Genomic DNA, 27,869 nt, shown 5'->3' with positions numbered 1-27,869 from the left:
AGGGAAGATGGAAGGAGCATCAAGGGAAGATGGAAGGAGTACACAGTCACTTTACCAAAAAGAATTAGTTGATGTTCAACCATTTCAGGAGGTGTAGTATATGATCGAAAACCAGTGGTATTGAAGGAAGAAGTCCAAGCTTCACCGAAGGCATTGGCAAAAAATAAGGCTGCAGGTATTGATGGAATACCAGTTGAGATGTTTCAGCAATCAGATGCAGTGCTGGAGGCGTTTACTCATCTATGCCAAGAAATTTGGAAGACAGGCCAACTAACTGGAAGAGATCCATATTTGTGTCCATTCCAAAGAAAGGTGAGCCAACAGAATGTGGAAATTATTTAACAATATCATTAATATCACATGCAAGTAATGTTTTGCTGAACATAATTCAAAAATGGTTGCAGCAGTACATGGACAGGGAACTGCCAGAAATTCAGGCTGGATTCGGAAAAGGATTTGGAATGAGCAATATCATTGCTGACATCAGATGGATCCTGGCTAAAAGCAGAGTGTTTTACTGACTATGCAAAGGCATTCGACTGTGTGGATCATAACAAATTATGGGTAACACTTCAAAGAATGGGAATTCAAGAACACTTAATTGTGCTTATATGGAACCTGTACATAGACCAAGAGGCAGCCATTCAAACAGAAAAAGGATACGGCATGGTATTAAGTCAGGAAATGTGTCCATCATGGTTGTATCCTTTCACCATACTTATTTAGTCTGTATGCTGAGCAAATAATTCCAGAAGCTGGACTATATGAAGAAGAATATGGCATCGGGATTGGTGGAAGACTCATTAACAACCTGCGTTATGCAAATGACACAACCTTCCTTGCTGAAAGCGGAGAGGACTTGAAACACTTACTGATGAATATTAAAGATTACAGCCTTCAGTATGGATTATACCTCAACATAAAGAAAATAAAAATCCTCACAACTGGACCAATGAGCAACATCATGACAAACGGAGAAAAGATTGGGGGTGTCAAGGATTTCATTTTACTTGGAGCCACCGTCAATGCCCGTGAAAGCAGCAATCAAGAAATCAAAGATGTATTGCATTGGGCAAATCTGCTGCAAAAGACCTCTTTAAAGTGTTGAAAAGCAAAGATGTCACCTTGAGGACTAAGGTGTGCCTGGCTCAAACCGTGGTATTTTCAGTCACCTCATATGCATGCTAAAGCTGGAAGTGAATAAGGAAAACTGAAAAAGAATTGATGGTTTTGAATTACGGTGTTGGCGAAGAATATTGAATATAACATGGACTGCCAAAAGAATGAACAAATCTGTCTTGGAAGAAGTACAGCCAGAATGCTCCTTAGAAGTGAGGATGGCAGTAGTTCATCTCATGTACTTTGGACATGTTACCAGGAGGGACCAGTCCCTGGAGAAGGACATCATGCTTGGTAAAGTAGAGGGTCAGTGAAAAAGAGGAAGACCCTGAATGAGATGGATTGACACAGTGGCTGCAATGATGAGCTCAAACATATCAACAATCATGAGGATGGTACAGGACCAGGCAGCATTTCGTTCGGTTGTACATAGGGCTAGTATGAGTCGGGACTGACTCAACAGCACCTAACAGTAACGGTAACAGTAATATATGCTATAAAAAAAAAAAAAATACGACCAATTAAATAAAACCAGCAGTAAAGAATCATAACAGCTAACGTTGTTGACCAGTATTTCTTTTTCATTTGTTTGGTCTTAGGGGTTTGACCCACCACATCAAAGTGATACAAGGACTATTTACATAGCCAACAGGTTTCCTCAGAATGGCCTTTACACACCTCAGAAGTTTGTAGATAACAGGATCATTTCCTCTAAGGTAAGCGTTAACATTTTTGCTACTAAAACCGTAAATATATGCCATTTTATTTTAAAAGGTAATTTATTGTATGTATTCTAATATGCATTTTTATCCTTAAAAATTAAAGGAAGTGGTGTTTGATAGATTTATCTTAACCAAAATTGTGAACTGTAAAATAGAAGTAATTGCCATTTGCTGATATCCGGTACCCAGCATGCCAAAAATTCATTATTTGCACTTAAACTGAAGAACTAACACTGTGTGCCAGATACTATGTTCGGTACTTACATCATTTAATCCTTACAGCAGTCCAGGAAAAAAAAAAAAGGTGTCATTAAATCCATTTTACAAAGCACTGTCATACCTGTTTCTTCAGTTGAAGTGCTGAGAAATTAACTTAACCCACAGTCACACAGCAGTAAGTGGCTAGGTTGGAGTTTGAACTCAGTTCTTCCTGATTTCAAAGCCCATACTCTTCCAACGTTATCACTCCTCTATAAGCATTTTGTGGTACCAAAGTACTGCCTCAATCTTACATATTCTTCCATGTTTCACTTCTTCTATGGCATTTTTAAGATGTTATGATTTGTTTCAAAACTAAAGATTACAGAGCAGCACCGTTCAATAAACTTTTCTCTCAAGATAGAAATGTTTTCTGCACTGTCCAGTAGGGTAACCATTAGCCACATAGGGCTACTGAGCCCTTGAAGTGTGGCTAGTGTGACTGAGGAACTGAATTTTTAATCTTATTCTTATTTTACTCTAAATGGCAGTGGGCAGTGTGACTAGTGGCTACCTTACTGGACGGTGTAGTTATAGAGAATGTATGAGACCAAAGGTAAAGTTCTCCTTAGGTCATAGCTCTTGCTTGGACTGGCAGTTGGTTAACAGTGGAGCTCTTAACCACTGGGCCACCAGGGCTCCAAAAAAAAAAAAGAGTGAAAATCTTTGTGACCTCAGGCTGGGCAAAGATTTCTCAGATAAGACACAAAAAGGGTGAGCAAGCCAGCAAAAGAAAAAAAAAAAAAGATCAGCTACTCCATAAAAAAATTTTTTTTTTAATTTGCCCTTCAAAAGATACTGTTAAGAAAAAAAAAAGGTAAGTCTCCAGGCTTTAATAAGCATTTTTGTTTTGCTCCTTCTCTCCCTTCCAGAACAACTAAAATGTTCACTGTAATCCTGATCTTACCTTTCCTAAGGATGTTGTCTTAGGCCAGTGATTTCTTTGCCCTGTCTCTCCTTTTTTTTCTGCCTTCATATGGTTTACGTACACGCCATATCCATCGGTGTCTCTCTTTATGGACAGTGGTTCTAAAGCAAAAGGCTAGAAGAGGAAATAAACAGAATCGAGGACTACGGGGGAGTTCTAGATTAGTGACACAGTTCTTAGTGAATTATGCAAGAAACGAAAAGTCCTTGAAAATTTTAAGGTTTTCTTTTCTTTTTTTAACTAGGGGCATAATTTACGTATAATAAAATTCACCAACTTCAAGTGTACAATTTAATGAGTTGACAAATGTATAACATTGTGTGACCACCACCATAATCAAGATGTAGAACAAATCCATCACTGCAAAGACTACTCTCATGCCGTTTGCAGCCGGCCCCCCTTCTCCTTGCCCCAGGCACAGCACCCACTGATCCACCTTCTGTAACTGGTTTTGTCTTTTCCGAGATCTCATGTAACAGGAATTATTATACAGTAGAAGTCTTTTGTGTGTGACTTCTTTTACTTTATCGTTTTAAGATTCATCCTTGTCGGAAGTATCAGTATCGCCAGTTCATTCCTTTGTGTTGATGGTTATTGTATGGCTTTACCACAGTGTGTTTATCCGTCCACCAGTTGAGGGACGTTAGTGTTGCTTGTAGTTTTTTGCTATTATGAGTAAAGCAGCTGTAAACATTCACAGCTGTTTGTGTGGACATCTTTCTTTCTCTTGGATAAAAACCAAGGAGTGGGATTACTGAGTTACATGGTAAGTGTTTCATTAACTTGTTAAGAAACAGCCAAGCTGCTCTCCCAGGCAGGGGTACCATTTTGCCTTTCTACCAGCAGCGTCCTGGGCAGCACTTGGTTTTGTCAGTCTTTTTCATCTTAGCTTCCTGGTGGGTAGAGTAGTTGTGTCTTGCTGTGGGTTTAGTTTTAACTTTCCTGATGATTAATGCTTTTAAGTATCTCTTCATTTGTCATTCATGTATCTTCTCCACTGAAGTATTTGTTCAAATGTTTTACCATTTTGTTAATTGAGTGATTTGTCTTTTTCTTGAGGTGTCAATGTCCTTTACTATATTCCGGATAATTCCTCTTAGTAGATACACGTTTTGCAAGTATTTATTTCTGCCCGGAGACTTACCTTTTTTTTTTTCTTAACAGTATCTTTTGAAGGGCAATTTTTTTTTTTAGTTTTATGGAGTAGATCCTTTTTTTTTCTTTTGGTGGCTCGCTCACCCTTTTTGTTTCCTATCTAGAAATCTTTGCCTAGCCTGAGGTCACAAAGATTTTCATTCCCTTTTTTTTTTTTTTTTTTGGAGCCCTGGTGGCCCAGTGGTTAAGAGCTCGGCTGCTAACCAAAAGGTCAGCAGTTCGAATCCACCAGCCGCTCCCTGGAAACCCTGTGGGGCAGTTCTACACTGTCCTGTCGGGTCACTGTGAGTCAGAATTGACTTGACGGTAACAGTTTTTTTTTAAGAAGTTTTATCATTTTAACCCTTATATGTAGGACTGTGATTCATGTTAATTTTTGTTTATGGTGTGAGGTTTGGGTCTAGATTCATTTTTTTGCGTGTGGCCATCTATGTTGTCTAGCACCACTTCTTGAGAAGACTATCCTTTCCCCATTTAATTACTTTGGCACCTGTGTTGGAAATGAATTGACCAGATATGTATGGATCTATTTTTGGACATTGTATTCTTCAGATCCATTGATTTATGTGTCTTGTTGGTATGCCAGCTTTTTTGATTACTGTAATTAGTCTAAATCCTCCCCTTTTTTTCAAAATTGTATTTCATATCTAGGCCCTCTGCATTTAGTATATATTTCAGAATCTGTTTATCAATTTTTACATCAAAAACCTGCTGGGATTTTAATTGGTATTTCGTAGATTCTCTATGTCAATTTGGGAAGAATTAACATTCTAACAATAGTGAATCTTTCCATCCATAACATGGTGTCTCTTTCCATTCGTTTGAGTCCACTTTACTTTCTCTCAGCAGTGTTTTGTAGTTTTCAGTGTACAGTCTTGTACACACACACATTGTTAAATTCCTAAGATTTTCTTAATTTTTGATGCTGTTGTAAATGGTCTTGTTAAAATATAAGTTCTATTTTATAGGATATTTCTAGTAGAAATACAATTGCTCTTTTTGTATTGACCTTGAATCCTGAGTTCTTGCTAAGCTCACTTATTAGTTCTAATAGCTTTTTTGTAGATTCCTTAGGATTTTTGCATACACAGACATGTTATCTACACACCTAGTTTTACTTCTTTTTCAGCCTCCAAACTGTTTATTTCTTTTTCTTGGCTTAGTGCCCTGGCTAGAATCTTAAGTAAATGTTGAATAGGACTGGTGAGAGTGGCCATCCTTGCCTTGTTCCCAGCCTTGCGGAAAGCATTTTGTCTTTCATAGTATGATGGTAGCTGTAAATGCTTTTTATTGAGTTAGAGAAGTTCCTTTCTTTTTCTGATTTGTTTAACATTTTTATCAGAAATGAATGTGGAATTTTGTCAGATGCTTTTTTCTGTTCCAATTGAAATGATGTTTTTACTCTTTTAGTCTGTTAATATGATTAATTACTTTCATTGATTTTTTTTTTTTACAATGTTAAACCAACCTTTCGTTCTTGGAATAAACTTCCCTGGATCATGATGTACTGTCATGTTTATATACTGCGGGATTTGTTTGGCTAATATTTTGTTAAGGACTTTTGTGCCTGTGTTCAGGAGAGAGATTAGTCTCTAGTTTTCTTATAATGTCCTTGTCTTGATTTTATACCAAAGCAATGCCAGCCTCATAAAATCATTTGGGAAGTGTTCCCTCTTCTATTTTCTGGAAGAGTTTGTGTAGACTTGGCATTATTTCTTCCTTAAATGTTTGGTGGAATTCACTAACGAAGCCAACTAAGCCTGGAATTTTCTTTATGGAAGTTTTTAACTACAAATGGCACTTCCTTTCCTATATAACGGATTAAGCTTCTTTTTTCTGGAGTGGCTATTTTTTCTTTGGTACTTTGTGCTTCGCAGGGAATTTTTCCGTCTAAGTTGTTGAATTTATTGGCATAAAGGTTTTTACGAAATCTTGTTATCCTTATACAGTCTAGACTCTTTAGTGATCTCCCACTTTCATTCCTTATATTGATAATTATGTGTTCTCTCTCGTTCCTGATTAGTCTGGTTAGCGATATATCAATATTACTGATCTCTTCAACAAACCAGCTTTTGGTTTCATTAATTCCCTATTGTTTTGCTGTTTTCTATTTTTGTTCTTATTGTTATTTCCTTTTATGCTACTTACTTTGAGCTTAGTTTGCTCTTCTTTACATAGTTTTTTAGGTGGAGGCTTAAATCATTGATTGAAGACATTTTATTTTTTCTAATATGAGCATTTAAAGCTGTAAATTTTCCCCTAAGCACAGCTGTTCATCTGCATCCCCTAAATTTTGCTATGTCATGTTTTTGTTATCACTCAGAATGTTTTGTTTTAAATTTATTTTGTTGTTGAGAATATGCACGGCCAAACATACACCAATTCAGCAGTTTCTACATGTACAATTCAGTGACATTGATTACCTTCTTCAAGTTGTGCAACTATTCTCATCCTCCTTTTCTAAGTTGTTCTTCCCCTGTTAACAGACTGCCCCCTAAGGCTCCTAGCTAGTCGTCCAAGGTGCTGTTGTTGCCTTGATCCCATAGATATAGTTCTTAAAAGAGCATAATGCTCAAGGCAGACAGAAAAAAAAATTTTTTTTTTAATAAATCTATATACCCAGTATATAGATTTAAATAAATAAATCTATATAGGTTTTCTCATTTCCCTTGCGGTTTCCTGTTCGACCCACGGGCTGTTTTGCTGTAAGTTGTTTAATTATCAGATATTTGAGGCTTTTAGAGATGTTTTAGTTTTACTGATTTTCAATTTAATTTCATTTTGGCCAGGGGACATACTTTTGCTTTAAAGCATATTGGTGAAAATTTCACATGCATTAAGAGCATGTATTCTTTAGTCTGTAGTATAGTGTTCTATAAATGTCAGCTATTTTGCAGCGGTTAATGATGTCGTTCAGATCTCTCATATTCTTCCTGGTTGTGTTTTTTGTTCCACGTATTTCCGAGTGAACTTTGTTAAAATCTCCAATTCTAATTGTGGATTTGCCTGTTTCTCCTTTCAGTTTTGTAAACATTCTCATTTATTTTGAGCACTGTTATTAAACATATGTACGTGTATGTGTATGTTATGATTCCTGGCGCATTGTACCTTTTATCATTTTGAAATGTCATTCTTTGTCTCTTGTATTTCTCCTTAGTTTAAAAGTCTTTTTTAATATCATACTGGTGTAGCCATTTCTGTTTTCCTGTGGTTACCGTTTGCATGGTGTATTTTTTCCAGTCTTTTGCTTTCACTGTACTTGTATTTTTGTTTTTAGTAGACAGTATATCATTGATGCTTGCTTTTTTAATACAACCTGACCATTCCTGCCTTTGTATGAATTTTTAGGTTAGTTATATTTAATGTAATTATTGATGTAATTAAGTCAGCTGTCTGTTGTCTCTTTTGTTGGTGTCCCACTGTTCCTCCCTTCCTGCCTTCTTTTCCGCTACTCAAAATTTTTTGGTATCCCATTTTAATTTCTGTTAGCTTTTAGCTCTGTCTTGCATTATTCTTTAGTGGTTGCTCTAGGGATTACAATTTGCATTCTAAACTTCTGTCAATCTCCTTGCAGTTGATACTGAATTACTTCAGATGAAATACAGGAACGTTACTGTGGTACATTTCCATGTAGCCCCCCAAGCACAGTGGTATCATTGTCACATGTATCGTACCTGTATTTGTTATATATCCATCAGGACAGTATTACAGTATTTGCTTTTATGTCTTTTAAAGATACTAAGAGAAAAAAGAAGGTGTATATAGTATTCTGTATGTATTCACATCCCTTCTCATAGATCCATGTTAGAGCCCTTCTGTTTTACCCAGTGTACATTTTCCCAGCAAAAATGTAAGATACCCGGGGCCAGGGATGTCATTGTAGTCACTGTTCTACCTCTGGCATCTATGCTACTACTTGACACGTGGTTGGAGCTATTGCAAGCTAACCTCGAAAACTGTATTTTAATAAATTAAGTAAAATATCATTGAATGAACTGATCGACAGTCTCAGCAAAGAAATACAAACTATTTTAAAAGTGGAAATTCTAGAGTCAAAGAATACAAATATTGAGATAAAAAATACCATAATTGCCAATAAATAGTAAAAGAAAGAAAAAAGAGGGTAGAACAGAAGTCCTGGGATTCTAGAAACCAGATGAATTGTTTCTGTAATATCAAGAGTTCCATGACATTTGTCTAAAGATTTAATGAATCTGATTTTACTTTTGTTGTTATTATAGCTGTATAATATGTATTTACATATTAATTTGTTGATCTCTTCCCTTTTTTTTTTTAGTATACTGTGTGGAATTTTGTTCCAAAAAATTTATTTGAACAATTCCGAAGAGTGGCAAACTTTTATTTTCTTATTATATTTTTGGTTCAGGTAAGCTTTATCATTCAGTAGATTGTTAATCATTTGTAAACAGGGTCTCTAAAAATGTCTTAGAACAAGGGAAAATTATTTCTCAAAGTAGCTTAATACAAAAAGAGGGTTCCAGAAGGGCCAGCGGTAGGAGTGCCAGGTTTCTTTACTCGGGGTTTCTCAGAGTACTCGCTATGCAAGTGGTAAGTATGGCTCTCCTGAAGGTCTTCTGCAGAATTTCACATGGGTGTAATGTCTCACTGAGTACAGTGTCTACACCACATCTAGCTTTCTAAGAAGGTAGCCTAGGAATTTTTCAGGTGAGCTGTAATTTGTTTCATCATTCATGTGCTGTAGGGCTGAAAACCATAATTTAAGCCAAGAACGTGATCTCTTATCTTTCAGATACTCTGCTTCAGAATATATTTTAGCTTTTAACATATAGCACAGACTGTTTTTGGCACATTTCTGCCTATTGAACCATCTTTTTACAAAGTAATTTACTTTTGGCTTTTAATTATATTAGTTAATCCCCTTGAGTCTAGATTCTTTATTCAGGAGACCATTTTCTTACTGTGCCAATGTGTATCTATTATAAGCTGTGGTGGGTTTTTTTTTTGGTGGCTGGATGGAGCCAGGAATATTTGTAGCACTGACTACAGAATAAACTTGATGGCTTTTGTACAGTATTTGGAATTTGTCCTATAACCTTTATATCAAAATATCAAGAGAACAGCCTACAGAACTGAGTACAAGTCAAGATTTAAAAACTGGGTTGTAGTTTTCTTTTGAAGATGCTGCCCTTCCCTGATAACACTGCAGCGATGTCCGGACAGCTTTTTTGAGGGTACCACTGAATTGTTGTGTAATCTCTGAAATTTTCTCAAAAAAGGACCTGAGAAGAAAAAAAAAAAAAAAAACACTTACCAAGTGATTGCTTTAAAGCTCTAGGAAGCATTTACTTTTTAAAAAAATTTTCTTTATGAACAGAGAAGGCTCTTCTGATTTTCTGTCAGTAGAATGTCAGCATGGTTTTCTCGAAGAAGTGAGGAATTTATACTAACCTCACCCACGTAACATGCATGCATGTGTGAAATCACTAGCTGAGATCAGGAAGTCAGCCTGTCTGTGGAATAGAACAAATTTAATTGGCTTATCCAGAGTAAAGGAATGTTAATAAATCATTAGAAGAATAGTCTAACTAGCCAAACGTAATTATTGCCAATATTTCTTTACTTCTCCGGCAATTTATGGAAACCTCGTTGTATGATTTAGTTCATAATTGCAACATAATTTTCCTAGCTGTACTCCTCTGGCTGTGCTGGGTATAACAGAATCTCCTACAGAAAAAACCATTTCCATCATCCCATTTGTAATCCTCCCTAGTGTTGAGTTCATTCTGAGTCCCAGGGTAAAGATTGCTTACAGACTTTTCAGCATTTATCTAGATGTACAAAGAAATGGGAAGTGAGATCTGAGCAGCTGTAGCTGGACCCCTAGGCAGTTACCCAAGAAGACCTCCAGTACCCTGTATGTTCAGAAAGCAGAGTGGCTGTGTCCACTCTAGCAATGTATTTAGGCTTGCCATAGATTTAGATATTCCACAACCCCACATAATAGCTAACAAAGTGATGTTGTCAACTGAACTATACTGATGCATAATCTCTCACTCCTAGTATGTTTTGCTGTGGGCCACAATATACATTAGTGTATTGTTCTTGAAATTCCCAGTGTTTATGAGATTTTAGATACTAATGGTGTGCTATATACAATATAAAAACATAATACTCTGTTTTCTTTCTCTCTTATATAGCTTATGATTGATACACCTACCAGCCCAATTACCAGCGGACTTCCATTATTCTTTGTGATAACAGTAACCGCCATAAAGCAGGTATGAAATGCTTTCTATTATTGGTTTCCCCCATGCCATTCAGAAGTTGCTAAATATTTCCACTTTAAAGTAACATTTATTGTTGTGAAAATCATTTCCATAAGAAAGCAGCAAACCTATCAATATTACATATGGTAAAATTAAACTGAGTTAGCCACTTTGTATTTCAGGGACTGTGACCCATAGAATAATTACCATTGTTACAATATGCCATCCCTTGAACACCTAGGAAGCATCCGAAAGCAAGCGTTATACACATGCAGACCAGCTTAGATATGAAATAGATATTTGTTGGAGTTTGGCAATATTTAAAGGAATGTATAGGAAATGGGACATGTAAAATTCTGCAGTAAAATCTCCTGGCGTGAACGTTCACAAATTAAAATTGTATAGTGTTTTCCTACTTTTTACAACTTTCTCTGGTGAAGTTGACTTTTATGCGAAGTAGTACCCTAGGGGAGATAGCTTCAACCAAATCTGAATTGGCATTAAAATTTAGGTATAAACAGGATTATTGGTTAAACATACCAAGTAAGAAATAAAGGCATTTCTAGAAATGTCATGTCTAGATAGCTACCACTTCTCAAAAGAATCTTGTAAGTTATACGAAGATGACCTCTTACCTGAGAAAGAGTTCATTGAATTTTCTTGTGTAAAAACGATAAACTTTCATTTTAAAAGATTTAGGGACAGGGTTTGAAATTGACAGGGAAATACAGTTGACGAACAATTTACAATTCTGAAATAAGGTATATTCATTGCTACGTACACGAGGGGGCTAAGAGGAGCCTAGAGATAACAATTATTTGTCTATCTAGTGTGTCAGAGAATATCATGCTACAACTCCGTTTGGTTTCCCTTTCTTCGCTCTTCTTTTGGAGTCTAGAATTTGTATGTATAAGTCAGTAAGCATCCAAATCACACAACACAGTCATACATTTACCTGCTTTTGGAGATGTCATTTATTTCATCAGAGTAACACACATTTGTCCTTTCACCGCTTTTCTATCTACCACTCCCTCTTAGTTGAACATCACCCAACTAAGTGGCTTAAAGTTCCATCTGGGTATTGATGATTCTCAAATTTAGGTGTATTCTGAAACTATTCCCTGAACTCTCCCCCTCAGAGTTCTCCCACTTCCACTCTTGCCGTCCTGCGGTTTCACACAGCAGCAAGATTGACCTCCTAACGAAACAAATCGGATGATACTACTTTCCCACTTGAAGCTCTTCAGAGACTTCCCATCACACTGACCAAAACCCGTCTTTTCTGTGATCAGTAAAAACATACAGAGTCTGGTCTAGTTCTGGTTTTTCCTTCTACAGTGAAACCTGTGAGAGCCAGAACTCAGCAGGACTGCCTCATTTTTCTAGGTAGCGCATGTTTTCCACCTTTGACAGGGTGCAGTCTCACCACTTTTCTATGGCTCTAGATTAGTGGAAAATACTTGAGTTCTCCTTCTCTGACAGGTTCCCACCTTATGCAGGTTCCAGCTTTTGGAGGTTTTACCGTACTTCATTTCCTGCCATTTTTCCCTTTGCCCCAGCCACACTGTTCTCCTTGTCCTCAGAAACAGGAAGTACACACCTCTCTCAGGGCCCAACGCTTGCTGTGCTCTCTTCCCAGAAAGTTCTTCCACCAGATAATTGCACAGCTCAATCCATCATTTCATTCAGGTCACTTAAACATAGGCTTTTCCCGGCCGCCATGTCTTGCTCTCATTTCTTGCTCTGACCATTGTTTCTTACCGTTTTTCACTATTTGCTGTTCTATTGAATAATGCTTATTAGTTTATTTGTCTCTTCCGTTCGAGTGATAAGCTCTGTGAAGTCAGAGACTTTATTTACCAGTTTATTTCCGGGGACCAGAACAAGGCCTGGCACATAGTGGGCTTTCAGTAAATACTTGTTTAGTAGATGAATAAATGAACCCATTGAATATTTTTTAGGGCAATATAAAATGTTGTGATACTTCTTATCCCTATCTTCCAATATATGTTTGGCCAAATATGGGGGGTTTAAATGGAATTTGATTTTATTACCGGAGTTAAAAAAAAAAAAAAAGTGCTGGTGAATGTTGAGTATACGAATAATAGGAAACCCTGGTGGTGTAGTGGTTAAGTGCTACGGCTGCTAACCAGAAGTCGGCAGTTTGAATCCACCAGGTGCTCCTTGGAAACTATGGGGCAGTTCTACTGTGTCCTACAGGGTCACCATGTGTCGGAATCGACTCAACGGCAGTGGGTTTATACTAATAATAAAAACTGACAACTCATCTGCCTCCAAAATGGGCTAAAAAACAAAGTCTAAAGGGAGGGAGCAGAAGATTGTGCCTCAAACCTGTGCTCATATGGTTATTGCAGTGGAGCACTAAATTTCATTGTGAGCTTCTTGGCAATTCCAGGACTCGGAGTTTTCTCTTTTGCATCAGCCATTCCTAAGTTTTACTTGTTTCCTAAACAAAGAACTTCCATGCATTGCTCCTATTGTATGTATCCATTGCTATAAATAAACAGAACAAACTTTGGAAACATTGTACAAATGAAAATTGTCATGTTCCAACCTTGCTTCCTCCCGTTTTCGTTTACCTCTGCCCTGCACTTTTATCCAAATAGGAGAGGCTCTGTTATCAGTTATATACACTTTACTATGAGTGAGGTTGTCAGGCTCTTGTTTGTTTTTCTCCTTTCCCAACCATATTTTGCATATTAGGTCTTCTTTCTAGTTGTGTAATGCAGGATGTAACATCTTGCTAAATAAGAGAGTCTTTGACATTTATGAGCTTCACATCTGTGACGTAGGGAAGGTAAGACCAAATAAAAAATAAATTATAGTTTAATAAATTGTAGTGGTAAGATCCAGTGAGCTGTAGATGTTCAGAGAAGGGGTGAAATAATCAAGGAAGGCTTCATGAGGCAATATTATTAGAGCTGTGTCTGAATATGGCTAAAGGGATAATAGATGAAGAAGGGGAGGTGGAAGCAATATGGGGCAAAGCTCTAAATGCAGGAAATGGCAAGGCTTGTTTTGGGGAATGACAAGGCTAACTGATGCTGACTAACGTACAGGGAAGTAGTGAGAGTTCGTACTAGAAATGTGAACTGGTATTAAATTGAAGAGGCTGAAAGAGTCTTGGCTCAGTAAGCATTGGGCTTTAAGCAGGATAGTGAATGAAAACAATGTTTTGGGAAGACCAATCTGGCAGTAATATGTAGGATGAATTTGAAGGAATTTGTGAACTTCCGGAAAAAAAACGATAATATTTGTATTATTGCTCTGCCACTAATGTCTTCTGGCTATTTAAAGGAAGCATGCTTTTTGACAATTTTAGAAAAAGTGTTTTGACTCTCAAATTTCTTTTTAGTTGACATAACGCAGCTTAAACAAGGCCAATATAAGTGTCTTAAGATGATTTCCAAAGAGTTTTCCCTTGAAAAGAACAGACCTTCAAAAAATACTTAATACTTTATGTCTTAAAAAATTATGTCTTACCATGTTTTAATATTTTAAAGAATAGATGCATATATTTTTTATAAAATGTAAACAGTACAAAACAGCCTACAGTGAAAGTCTGTCTTATTCTCCTAAACTCCAGTCTCCTCTTTGCCTTCACTGAGGGAGCCATGATTTGTGCATTAGTCCGGATGTCTATACTGATTATTCACATAGACAAGCGTAGTGAAGGGCATAGAACACAACCCATTCTGTACCACCCTTATCACTTAATGACATCTCTTGGGTATCATTTCATGGCCTGTACTTGTGGTGCGTCTCCAAGGCCTTAAATTTTCTTTAAAATAACACATGTAGAATAACTTCACTCCTTAACATTTAACACGAAACGCTTATATTTTCTCCCTTTTTAATGACGATCCATATAGCCTACCATATTTTTTGAAGTACAAAATAAAATGAATTCTGTTGGTCTGTTGTTTAAAGAAGTAAAAGAGTTCAACCTGAGTTTCAAAGTCTGTTCCTTTTTCTATTTAAACCTGAAGTGATGCTCTGTGGATTTGCATTCTGTAATTAAGATACTGTTTGCACATGAAAAAAAATAAATAAGTAAATATTTTTTTTTTCTTTTGCACATAGAAGCCATAGAACTTGGTGACTGAGTAGGTGTTAGGAGGAGACAGGAGTCTAGATTGATTCTCCAGAGTGTCTGGCATGAGCAGCTTGGCAATGTCACTCGCCAAGATGGAAAACACTGGAAAGGAAAGAGTTTTGGGGATAACATTATTAGTTTTGGATATGTTTAAAATATTTACAGGACATCAAAATGGAGATATTAAGAATGTTGTTTGGATATTCAGGTCTGGAGTCCAGAAAAGAGATATGGGCTGGAGGTATAAACTTTAGAATTAGCAGCATATTTGTGGTATTTGAAGACACAGGGCCAAAAAAATCTAGTGAGAGTGAAGGGGGAGTAAAGGGCCCATAAAGGTGACCAAGAAGGAACGTCCAATAAAGAAATGGAGATGGAGTAAACTAGAGAGGGCACCCCTGGGTGGTGCAAATGGTTAACAAGCTTGGCTGCTAACTGAAAGATTGGAGGTTCAAGTCCACCCGGAGGTGCCTCAGGAGAAAGGCCTGGTGATCTACTTCCAAAAAATCAGCCATTGAAAACCCTATGGAGTGCAGTTCTACTCTTACAGACATGAGGTTGCCATGATCTGAATCGACTTGGTGGCAGCTGGAAGCTGGAAGTAGAGAGGTGTGATAAAAACCAGGAACATGTGTATCTTGGAAACCAAGAAAAGAAAGTGTTTCCAGTAGAAAGAATGTCACATACTTATGTGTATATGCACCAGAAGAGCCTAATATAATTCTGCTCAGTGAGATGTGAGTTTTTGTTTCTCACTTTATAAAAGCACCTTCAAATTGTACTGAAAAAGTCGTTTTTTATTCTTTGGATATTTACAGGGATATGAAGATTGGTTACGACATAACTCAGACAATGAAGTAAATGGAGCTCCTGTTTATGTTGTTCGAAGTGGTGGCCTTGTCAAAACTAGATCCAGAAACATTCGGGTATGCATCTGGTACATAATGGAAATCAATTATACTTTGGCATGACAGCACATAATTCTCAACTGAATGTATTTTAGTTAAAAGCCTGCTTTCCTACGTTAAAATGTTGTGACAGGCCACTTGTTTAGAACCCGGTTAAAATAAAGCCTCACCTTTAAAAATTTCTATATTCACTTTTTCCAAACTTCTTCCTAGGTGGGTGATATTGTTCGCATAGCCAAAGATGAAATTTTCCCTGCAGATTTGGTGCTTCTGTCTTCAGATCGGCTTGATGGCTCATGTCACGTTACCACGGCTAGTTTGGATGGAGAAACGAACCTGAAGGTTTGTTCCCGTTTATGTCTGAGTGTCGCTCTTGGTGAACAAAACTTCTTTGGGTTATAGCAATATTTTCCTTTCGTTAAGGTAATAAAATTGGGCCTGATAAAGGAGAAAATTTTTTTTAGTTAATTCTTTTTTAAAAAAGAATTAACATCATTTATATTTATTTCCAAGGTAGCCTTACATGGTTTAGTCAATACAAGTTTAAGAAAGATAGGTAGTTATTTTTAGGAAAAATCGTTTAATATTTTTGGTGCTTTTTAGATAAGGGATAAATTTAAATTGTCTCCATTTTCAGAGTACAATCAATGATGAAAATTCACATATTTTTCTATTAAAAATAATAAAATGCTTATGATAAACTTTGAGTAGAAGTTACTGTAGACACAAATTTAATATCCTTATATGCAAATGGCCTCTGTAGACTGGTAATCAAGGAGCTTCTCTTGCTTTTTGTTTATTTTACATCCTTTCTCTCCTCTGTTCTGTCTAGTGGGGTGTTCTCAAGTACAGTGTGCTGTGATTTTATCTGTAAACAAGTTACGTCTAAAATAGATATGTAGGGTCCGTTTTGGATCTTGAAATTGTGCAATTTAATCTCTCTTTTCTCTTCCCCAGACACATGTGGCAGTTCCAGAAACAGCAGTATTACAAACAGTTGCCAATTTGGACAGTCTCATAGCTGTTATAGAATGTCAGCAGCCAGAAGCAGACTTGTACAGGTATGGTGTGATATTCAGCATAAGCCAGAAAACCAGACCTGCTGCCGTCAAGTCGATTCCAACTCATAGCGACCCTATAGGACAGAGTAGAACTGCCCCATAGAGTTTCCAAGGAGCAGCTGGTGGATTCAAACCGCTGACCTGTGGTTAGCAGCCAGGCTCTTAACCACTGTGTCACTAAGGCTCTGATATTCAGCATAGTCACTTCATATTCAGTTTAAGTCCTATTTTCAGACCTCGTTTATAAAACCGTAAACCTATGCTGAAATCTGTAGCTAACTAAAGAGCATTACAGGGGGAAAGGGGTTACAATTAACAGAAGAAGAAACTAAAGGCAGAATTCTAAGCAAAAGATACTAAAACAAAAAGCAGTTTTTGTATTCATTAGTACCTTCCCATTCACCTGCTATTTTGTTATGAACTAGCCTGCTCACTTTATAGCTATAACAGCAGTTATGGCACCAGTAAGATTATTTCTGTAGAAAAAAATTATCTAATTTTTTTTGGGGGGGGGCAGTAAGCTGCTTGAAAGCAGGGGCTTTTGGCTTTGTGTTCACCTCTGTATTACATTAGCATATAAAACCAAAAGCTTGTTGCCATCGAGTCGATTCTGACTCATAGCGACCTTATAGGACAGAGTACAGCAGCTGGTGGCTTTGAACTGCTGACTTTTTGGTTAGCAGCTGTAGCTGTCAACCACTGTGCCGCCAGGGTTCCACATTGGCATATACCCACTACCGCCATTGAGTCTGCTATTAAATTAGGTCCTTTATAATTTATATAGAAATTGTTTTTTAGTTTGTTAAGAGTTTTAGAGATTTTATTTCGAAAGAACCAGAGGAACTAACTCCTTTTAACTTTAAATACTAAATAGAATGTAAGTCAGCTTTCCGTGATTCTGCCAGTTATTGTGGTCTATGAAATGGAAACAACTTTTTATTAAAGACTCGTTTTCACTCAGTGACTGGTGATAGAATAAAAATTACAACTACGTTGTCAAAGTCACCCTCAGCTTCTTGTCATATTACGTATCTTTCTCTCCTCATTGAAAGGCGGTCCTGGCTGGTGCAAACATTGAAAATGCTTGGCTGCTAACCCAAAGGTTGGAGATTCTAGTCCACCCAGAGATGCCTCAGAAAAAAGGCCTGGTGATCTCCTTCCTAAAAATCAGCCACTGAAACCCCTAGGGAGCACAGTTCTACTCTGACACACAGGGGGTCACCATGAGTCAGAATCCACTCAACAGCAACTGGCTGGTTGAAAAGTTTCAAAATCCTATCATTAGTCACTGTTTGTTTGTTTGTTTTCCAAATACCTTACATGTTTTTTGAGTTTTCTCTGTTACATTCGTTCATCAAAGTCATTTGCAGCATAGGGTTTTCCAGTTAACTATAAAAAATTCGGAGGCATACACTTTTAAGAGCATTTAACTAGAAGATACATTAAGCTGTGCAGAATTAAATACTTTAAGATTTCTACGTTGTTACCGTTCCCTGGCCTCAGACAATGGGGAATTTTTTTAAACATTACTAAAATGATGCATCATTACGCATCAGATTAATGTGAAATTAAATTTGACTAATTCTTTGGTAGTTTTTAAATTATCTTGGAAAATGGGGAGAAAGTAAAAAAGAAAAATTTTTTACTCTTGGACATGAAAGGTACAGCCTCTTTATTTTCTCTTTTCCTCTTCCTTTCTTGAAGTATATGTTTTATTTTAAATGTAAATATAACCATTACAGATGTATTTCATAGTAGAAAAATGACACGTAATTATACCACTACTTAAAATTTGTTGATTACTGTTATTCATTCATTCAGCAAATATTTGCTGAACACCTATGTGCTCATTATGATGTGAGGTAAATACGATAAGTAGTTTCTGTCTTGAGAAATTCATAGCTGTAAAGATAATATATATAGAATTACATTTTTACTGTATGTTATGTATAAGTGAAATACTGAACACATTTTAAATGCTCAAGTAGGAGAATGCTAACATAGATATATGGTTCAAATATAAGGGTGAAATAGATATTATAAATGATGTTTTCAAAGAATTCAATGGCACTTGAACATACAATGTTAAAATAAGATACAAAGCTGTAGCTCTGATATGATCCCAATTATGTAAAAATGTGTGTGGTAGCAAGGTAAAAAAGGAAAAAAAAAAAAGCTATGTTGTTGTTAGGTGCCGCGGAGTCGGTTCTGAACCATAGCGATGCTATGTATAACAGAATGAAACACTGCCCGGTCCTGCACCATCCTCACAATCATTGCTATGCTTGAGCCCATTGTTGGAGCCACTGTATCAATCCATCTTGCCATCCTTGCTTCTAAGGAGCATTCTGGTTGTACTTCTTCCAAGACAGATCTCTTCGTGCTTTTGGCAGTCCATGGTATATCCACTATTCTTTACCATATAGATAGCTATAGAGAGAAAGAAAACCTAGAAGAATATATATCAAAATGCTAGTAGTTGTTTCTTGGTGATAGGATTTCAGCAGCTTTTTCTTTTTTCTTGTCATATTTTCTAAAATTTCTTCTAAGAATATGGATTACTTTGGGATTAAAAAATACATTTACTGTATAGTATTCTTAATGATCATTTTTTATACCTGTAATGAAGCTAACCCGCCTCCAAGGGTAAAGGATCTATGGCCTGAAAACCAGAGGCTAATAAGGGACATTTGGAAGAGAATGCTTAGTATTTTTTTTGCCCAGTTAAGTGATTTACATGCAGCTCTGTCTGTAATTCAAAACCAGTCCATTTCAGCTCGCTAATGCCTAAGATATGGATGTTTATGTGTTCCATATCATTTTTGACAGTTTCCAATTTTCCTAGATTCATACTTCGTACATTCCAGGTTCCGATTATTAATGGATGTTTGCAGATGTTTCTTCTCATTTTGAGTCGTGCCACATCAGCAAATTAAGGTCCTGGAAGATTTACTCCATCCACATCATTAAGGTCGACTCTACTTTGAGGAGGCAGCTCTTCCCCAGTCATCTTTTGAGTGCCTTCCAACCTGGGGGGCTCATCTTCCAGCACTATATCAGACAATGTTCTGCTGCTATTCATAAGGTTTTCACTGGCTAATGCTTTTCAGAAGTAGACTGCCGGGTCCTTCTTCGTAGTCTGTGTTAGTCTGGAAGCTCAGCTGAAACCTGTCCTCCATGGGTGACTCTGCTGGTATCTGAGTACTGGTGGCATAGCTTCCATCATCACAGCAACACACAGGCCCCCACAATACAACAAACTGACGCATAAACATCGATATCCTAGGCATTAGTGAGCTGAAATGGACCGTTATTGGCCATTTTGAATCGGACAATCATATAGTCTACTATGCTGGGAATGACAGCTCGAAGAGGAATGGTGTTGCATTCATTGTCAAAAAGAACGTTTCAACATCTATCCTGAAGTACCACGCTGTCAGTGATAGGATAATATCCATACGCCTACAAGGAAGACCAGCTAATACGACTATTATTCAAATTTACACACCAACCACTAGGGCCAAAGATGAAGAAATAGGAGATTTTTATCAGCTGCTACAGTCTGAAATTGATCGAACATGCAATCAAGATGCATTGATAATTACTGGCGATTGGAATGGGAAAGTTGGAAACAAAGAAGGATCAGTAGTTGGAAAATATGGCCTTGGTGATAGAAACAATGCCGGAGATTAAATGATAGAATTTTGCAAGACCGACGACTTCTTCACTGCAAATACCTTCTTTCACCAACATAAACGGCAACTGTACACATGGACCTCGCCAGATGGAACACACAGAAATCAAATTGACTACATCTGTGGAAAGAGACGAGGGAAAAGCTCAATATCATCAGTCAGAACAAGGCCAGGGGCCGACAGTGGAACAGACCATCAATTGCTCATATGCAAGTTCAGGCTGAAACTGAAGAAAATCAGAGCAAGTCCACGAGAGCCTAAAAATGACCTTCAGTATATCCTACCTGAATTTAGAGACCATCTGAAGAATAGATTTGATGCATTGAACACTAGTGACCGCAGACCAGACGAGTTGTGGAATGATATCAAGGACATCATCCATGAAGAAAGCAAGAGGTCACTGAAAAGACAGGAAAGAAAGAAAAGACCAAGATGGATGTCAGAGGAGACTCTGAAACTTGCTCTTGAGCGTCAGGCAGCTAAAGCAAAAGGAAGAATTGATGAAGTAAAAGAACTGAACAGAAGATTTCAAAGGGCCTCTCGAGAAGACAAAGTATTATAACGACATGTGCAAAGAGCTGGAGATGGAAAACCAAAAGGGAAGAACACGCTTGGCGTTTCTCAGGCTGAAAGAACTGAAGAAAAAATTCAAGCCTCGAGTTGCAATAGTGAAGGATTCCATGGAGGAAAATATTAAACGATGCAGGAAGCATCAAAAGAAGATGGAAGGAATACACAGAGTCACCATACCAAAAAGAATTAGTCGATATTCAGCCATTTCAAGAGGTGGCATATGATCAGGAACCGATGGTACTGAAGGAAGAAGTCCAAGCTGCTCTGAAGGCACTGGCGAAAAACAAGGCTCCAGGAATTGGTGGAATATCGAGATGTTTCAACAAACAGATGCAGCGCTGGAGGTGCTCACTTGTCTATGCCAAGAAATATGGAAGACAACTTCCTGGCCAACTGACTAGAAGAGATCCATATTTACACCTATTCCCAATAAAGGTGATCCAACCGAATGTGGAAATTATAGAACAATATCATTAATATCACACACAAGCAAAATTTTTCTGAAGATCATTCAAACGTGGCTGCAGCAGTATATCGACAGGGAACTGCCAGAAATTCAGGCCGGTTTCAGAAGAGGACGTGGAACCAGGGATATCATTGCTGATGTCATATGGATCCTGGCTGAAAGCAGAGAATACCAGAAGGATGTTTGCCTGTGTTTCATTGACTATGCAAAGGCATTCGACTGTGTGGATCATAACAAACGATGGATAATACTGCGAAGAATGGGAATTCCAGGACACTTAATTGTGCTCATGAGGAACCTTTACATAGATCAAGAGGCAGTTGTTCAGACAGAAAAAGGGGATGCTGATTGGTTTAAAGTCAGGCAAGGTGTGCATCAGGGTTGTATTCTTTCACCATACCTATTTAATGTGTATACTGAACAAATAATCCAAGAAGCTGGACTATATGAAGAAGAATGGGGCATCAGGATTGGAGGAAGACTCATTAAGAACCTGTGTTATGTGGATGACACAACCTTGCTTGCTGAAAGTGAAGAGGACTTGAAGCACTTAGTAATGAAGATCAAAGACCACAGCCTTCAGTATGGACTGCACCTCAACATAAAGAAAACAAAAATCCTCACAACTGGACCAATGAGCAACATCCTGGTAAATGGAGAAAAGATTGAAGTTGTCAAGGATTTCATTTTCCTTGGATCCACAATCAGCCATGGAAGCAGCAGTCAAGAAATCAAAAGATGCATTGCATTGGGCAAATCTGCTTCAAAGGACCTCTTCAAAGTGCTGAAGAGCAAAGATGTCACCCTGAAGACTAAGGTGCGCCTGACCCAAGCCATGGTATTTTCAATCACATATGCATGTGAAAGCTGGACAATGAATAAGAAAGACTGAAGAAGAGTTGACGCCTTTGAATTGTGCTGTTGGCAAAGAATATTGAATATCCCATGGACTGCCAAAAGAAGGAACAAATCTGTCTCAGAAGAAATATGACCAGAATGCCCCTTAGGGGCAAGGATGGCAAGACTGCAACTTACATACTTTGGACATGTTGTCAGGAGGAATCAGTCCCTGTGAAGGACATCATGCTTGGCAGAGTACAGGGTCAGCGGAAAAGAGCAAGACCCTCAACGAGGTGGATTGACACAGTGGCTGCAACAATGAGCTCAAGCATAACCACGACTTCAAGGATGGCACAGGACTGGGCAGTTTTTCATTCTGTTGTACACAGTGTCACTATGAGTCTAAACCGACTCAATGGCACCTGACAACAACAACAACAACACTGTCTGTAATTTCCTTCAACTCAGAATTTACTTCTTACTAGAGTAGAAAGTAATTGTATACTTAAATTGCTGTGGAGCTTTTTTGGTGATGCAGTTGGAACTTAAAGACCAGGCTATGAAAATCTGTTGTTACAGGCCACTAACTCTAAATTTCAGGCTGCAAAAGTTTAAACAATGACTTTGGGTTAAGAAACCTTTGCAATTCACTGATAAGTTTCTTTCCTTATAATTCTGTACTCGGAAACCCTGGTGGCATAGTGGTTAAGTGTTATGGCTGCTAACCAAAAGGTCAGTAGTTCGAATCCGCCAGTCTCTCCTTGGAAACTCTATGGGGCAGTTCTACTCTGTCCTGTAGGGTCACTATGAGTCGAAATCAACTGGACGGCAGTGGGTTTTGGTTGGTTTGGGTATTCTGTACTCACTAATTAACTCACAGGTAGTGGGTGTTCAGTGAGTATTTGTTGAATGAATAAGTAAATGAGTGGTAAATTGAATGATCTGGTTCTATTGATCTGCAGGTTACATCAGACTTTATTTAGTAAACTTCTGAAATATATAGCCATTTACTCTTGGCTAAATAATGCTAAAAATAATTTGTGTAGAAATTATAAATTCTCGTGATGACCACACTAAAAGTAATACGCGACATTTGCATCTCCATTTTGAAAACAATTTTCATTCCTTACCTCATGATAGCTGGAATTGAGATGGCAAGAATATCAGTCTTTAAAGCTTAAAGACTGATAAGTATTTATTTTTATCATTTCTTACGTAACTACTGACCACTTTTATATACAAAAGTTGAACTTTGTTTCACGTACAAGAACAGTACCGACAGTGTCTAAAATTTTCCACTCATTGATGTCACAAGAGATATTATATATCTTTGTAACATGGTGAATTCCTTGATAGGTTCATGGGCCGAATGATAATAACTCAGCAAATGGAAGAAATTGTAAGGTAAGAACAAATCTGCGTGTTCTGTTACTTTTAAATGACACCTGTTTGGCAGGGGGAACAAAATCATGTTAAAGGGAAATTGGGTAATAAATAGCATATCATGGAAAAAGGTTAATTTTTTTTAATTTAGCATTTCATCTATGTAGCAACAGCAAGTAAAAATGAAACAAATCCGACGAAAATGATTTAGTAGGATTACTTGTTAAAGTTTTATTCATTTTTCTAGAAATATTAGGTAGTAACATCAAATGAAACATCATTTTTATCCAGATCCTTAAGTATTTAAACCCACAACCCTAAAGTTCTAAAAAAAAAAAAAAAACCAGTGTATAACAAATATAAATGATATGATCTTCACTTCAAAACCGTTCAGTATATTTAGTGGCTAACAGGAACCTCTCATCCTCCTGGCTGTTTTGTTGTTTTATTTTCCCTCAATATTTTTTTTATTCAGGGTTAATTCCTGACTGCTGAATGAAAGACTTGCATCATTTCAAAGATTTGCTGATAGTATGAGATTGCATTGTTACTTATGACCTCAAGGCCTTCTTTAGAATCAATCTGGGTATCAGCCCTTGAATTCTAGACAAATTTGGCTTTCTGCTTCTTTTCTGGAGACATGTTAAATTATACTGGCTGCATGCAATAAAATTCAGAGTTGAGCATTTTTTTAAATGAAATTCCCAAGACAAGCCACCAAAAATGTTGTATACCAGCACACAGGAATGCACTGGATAAACTCTGTAACAAAGTCTCTTGTCTGTAGGACCCTGCTATGTAACTATGACTAGGTTTTTTTTGATTTTTACAGTAAAGTAGTAGAAAACATGGTTACGTAGTCTCAGTTACATTAAGGTAATGTAACTCAGCTCTTAGAATGCTTAAAAAATTGAGCCATGTTCTTTGCTAAAGCAACCTGAGTAAACTGATGAATTATCTTTTAATCTGAAGCTTTCTATTACTATATCCCAATTGCATTTGCCAGCATGAGCTCAGAGCATTTCTATTCATTGTTGGAACAATACCAAGTGAAAGGGAACTATTGTATGGCTCCTGGATAGGTAGTTGCTACGTTGATTTTGGAATCTCCATCGAGTGCTCTCTAAATATAACTGTCTAGTATAGAAACAACACTTGTTAACCATAAGTTAACAAGTGAGTTCCTTCTCACTTCATATCTCCTTTATGGAGAGAAACTCAAAGAGCATGAAGACCGGTACTCCAAGAAGTACAAAATGCAAGTAGTCAGGTTGTCCCGAGCAGGCTTGCCTAGACACTAACTCACTGTGTACACTGTGTTGTCATCCAGCTTTTCTTTGTGGAGAACTTATGACCCAAAATACCTGACCGTGCTTGGTTCATTGCATTTTTTTAAAGCGTTTGGGTTTTTAGACATCATCATATTTGGCTCACATTTGAATTACTGTTTGATTTGAATAACTGTATGCATGTTTCGGAAACCCTGGTGGCATAGTGGTTAAGTGCTACAGCTGCTAACCTAAAGGTTGGCAGTTCAAATCCACCAGGTGCTCCTTGGAAACTCTATGGGGCAGTTCTACCCTATAGGGTCACTATGAGTCGGAATCGACTCAACGGCAATGGGTTTGGTTTTGGGTTTTTTATGCATGTTTCAGAAAATCATAAGGAATATCAACAGAATAAAAGGCTTTTTTACTTAGCCATGACAAACTCTTACCTTTTTTTTTTTTTTTTAAATCACTAAGAAGATACACTTTCCCTTCTAGTTATTCCTTCTCACTTCATATCTCCTTTATGGAGAGAATCTCAAACAGCATGAAGACCGGTACTCCAAGAAGTACAAAATGCAAGTAGTCAAGTTGTCCCGAGCAGGCTTGCCTAGGCACTAACTCACTGTGTACACTGTGTTGTCATCCAGCTTTTCTTTGTGGAGAACTTATGCACAGATCCCACTACATTTTATGTTCATGTTGCATTATCATCCTGTATTTTTCCTTCCAATGCCATTTATTAGTTTTGCTCACAATATTTTAAAATTTCATCTTCTGCTAAAAAACTTTAAATCACCGCCTAATCTCTGATTTTCTTGTATCTTATATTTAGAGATTCTGAAACTGGTGGCTTCGTGTGTTTGTGTACAGACATAATCTTGTTTCTGAGCCACTAATCTTAAAGTGACCAAGATGCTAATGCAGGCATTTGTTGTTACAGAACTAACATGATTGGCCTAGGCAGCTTCCTAGTAGCTGCAGTTTTGGTTTTACATGGAAGCAGTGTTGTAACTCTAGCTTAAGTGCCTTCTACTAAGAGACTACTTGAGAATTGGATTGAATTTTTAATATTTTTTTAATATATTCAGTGCTTTTTTGGTTTTGTTTCTAGACCCCTGGGGCCAGAGAGCCTCTTGCTTCGTGGAGCCAGATTAAAAAACACAAAAGAAATTTTTGGTTTGTACATATTTAAAATTTTCTAATCGCAAGATTCATGTTGATGCTTTATATGAAATATTTTAAAATGTACAGCATTCGTGGCCTTTGATTGAGTAATTTTTCAATAATCAAATATTGCCTGTGATAATTTTCTTCCAAAGATTAAGTGTTTTGTGTTATATTTTTGAGTGACAGACTATCACCTTACCCTTACGTTATCTTTGTGGACATATGTGTGTGAAACTTAGTTCTAAGAAGATAATTCCGACACTTAGAGTAATGGTGGAGTCCTGGTGGCAACAGGTTGTAGTATGGTGCCTAGGAACCAATTTAACCTGGTATCAGGATTCAGAAAGCCACGTCTGTAATTCCGCTATGATTACCTTTAGATTGGATTGATAAAACTGCTGATTCACTCATTCATCCATGCACTTAGTCAGCAAATTCATATTGAGCTCTTGTGTACCAGATACTGTTGGAAGATGCTGACTGGATCAGAAGGGTGAATAAATAGCACTGTTGTCTTGAGACCTAAATTAATTCAGTGTGCACGGAGTCCACTCTAGTAAAGTGTCAAGTCGATGATGACCTTTATCTCTCAGTTAGCTCCCCCCACTTCAGAAATGGCCCTTCACAGCCTGCCTGGATAATGTTACTCACTGGCCATGGACAGCTTTTGAGGTCTCGGCTCCTCATTCTCTTTTTTCCTATTACCTGTAATTTATCTCATCTCTCTGTGATAGACCCTCCAATAAAGAAATCCATATATCCCATTAAAAAAAGGGAAGTTTAAGTGTTTGGTGAGTTTGTAGAGAAATTGAAATCCTTGTACATTGCTGGTAGGAGTGTAAAATGGTACGGCCACTGTGAAAAAGTTTGTTGTTTCCTCAGTAAGTTAAACAATTATCAAATGACCCTGCAGGTCCACTTCTAGGTTTATATCCAAAAGCTTTGTATATATCTCTCAATTATTCAAAGCAAATCAATTGATATAAATATCTCAATCATTCAAACCAAAGTCTAATTCCAAAGTTTTTTATATAAAACTTACCTTACCTAATTTCATTTACTCCTGATTACTGTCATTGTTCATCTCAGAGTCATTCACATTGGCACAGATTTTTAAAATAGCACTTTCCTTGTTTTTACTTTATTTAAACAGATTTCCATATTCTCTCTCCAGTGCTTGAAGAGTGAAATCTGTTCTCCAGATTCAGGCATTCAGGGCCCTTCACACCCCGACCCCACTGCACTGTTCCAACCTGTTCCATTTCTGTGTTTGTTAAGACCACTTGCTCCATCTATAATGACCTTCCTTACTGTCATTATCTTTCCAAATCCTTTTCCTCCATCAGTTCCAACTCAGACAATATCTCCCTAATTCAGATGTAACTCAAGTACAGAGCCCCCAAGAACTCCCCAATACAGCAGCTGAGTGACTGGGTTTCCTCAAAATTGGACTTGAAAAGCCTCTTAAAAACTCTCAGACTTAAAGGAAAGCCAAACTGTAACAACATTATGACAGTACATTTTTATAGAAGCTTCCATGTTAGTATGTTTCTTGCTTGTGAAACACGCTAGAGGATTATTTTAAAGGACGGTTTTGTTTTGCAGGTGTTGCTGTATATACCGGAATGGAAACCAAGATGGCCTTAAATTACAAGAGCAAGTCACAGAAACGATCCGCAGTAGAAAAGTAAGGAAACGATCTCACTTTATTTATTTACATATAAATATAATCAAAATATATATATATATAATCATGGATATGTATATATATTCATATATGTATAAAACGGGGCCAAGTCAACAAAAGATGATATCCCTGAGGATAGAGATAGATTCTTATATTTTTATATAAAAAACCAGGTACTGTTGAGTCTGTTCTGACTCATGGCAACCCCATGTGTGTCAGAGTAGAACTGCGCTCCACAGGGTTTTCAATGTCTGATCTTTCGGAAGCAGGT

General features: G+C 37.3%; 1 protein-coding gene across 3 annotated transcripts in view; it reads left to right on the top strand.

Moving 5' to 3' along the window:
• The window catches only part of ATP11B (ATPase phospholipid transporting 11B (putative)), a 108,123-nt gene that overhangs the window by 24,000 nt on the left and 56,254 nt on the right, over positions 1-27,869 (top strand). For 2 of the 3 annotated variants that reach the window (XM_049881622.1, XM_049881624.1), the window contains exons 2-10: positions 1,719-1,835; positions 8,480-8,569; positions 10,362-10,442; positions 15,366-15,473; positions 15,669-15,797; positions 16,413-16,516; positions 23,447-23,494; positions 25,856-25,920; positions 27,517-27,598. In XM_049881622.1, the coding sequence (XP_049737579.1) occupies positions 1,719-1,835; positions 8,480-8,569; positions 10,362-10,442; positions 15,366-15,473; positions 15,669-15,797; positions 16,413-16,516; positions 23,447-23,494; positions 25,856-25,920; positions 27,517-27,598 (824 nt within the window). Of the gene's footprint in view, positions 1-1,718; positions 1,836-8,479; positions 8,570-10,361; positions 10,443-15,365; positions 15,474-15,668; positions 15,798-16,412; positions 16,517-23,446; positions 23,495-25,239; positions 25,320-25,855; positions 25,921-27,516; positions 27,599-27,869 lie in introns of those variants that run through there. The other variant, XM_049881630.1, reaches the window with a different exon arrangement.

The sequence above is a fragment of the Elephas maximus genome, chromosome 1, assembly GCF_024166365.1.
Source record: "Elephas maximus indicus isolate mEleMax1 chromosome 1, mEleMax1 primary haplotype, whole genome shotgun sequence".
Classification (NCBI taxonomy): domain Eukaryota; kingdom Metazoa; phylum Chordata; class Mammalia; order Proboscidea; family Elephantidae; genus Elephas; species Elephas maximus.
Note: the sequence above shows the minus strand (reverse complement) of the source record. Positions and strands in the feature narration are given on the sequence as shown.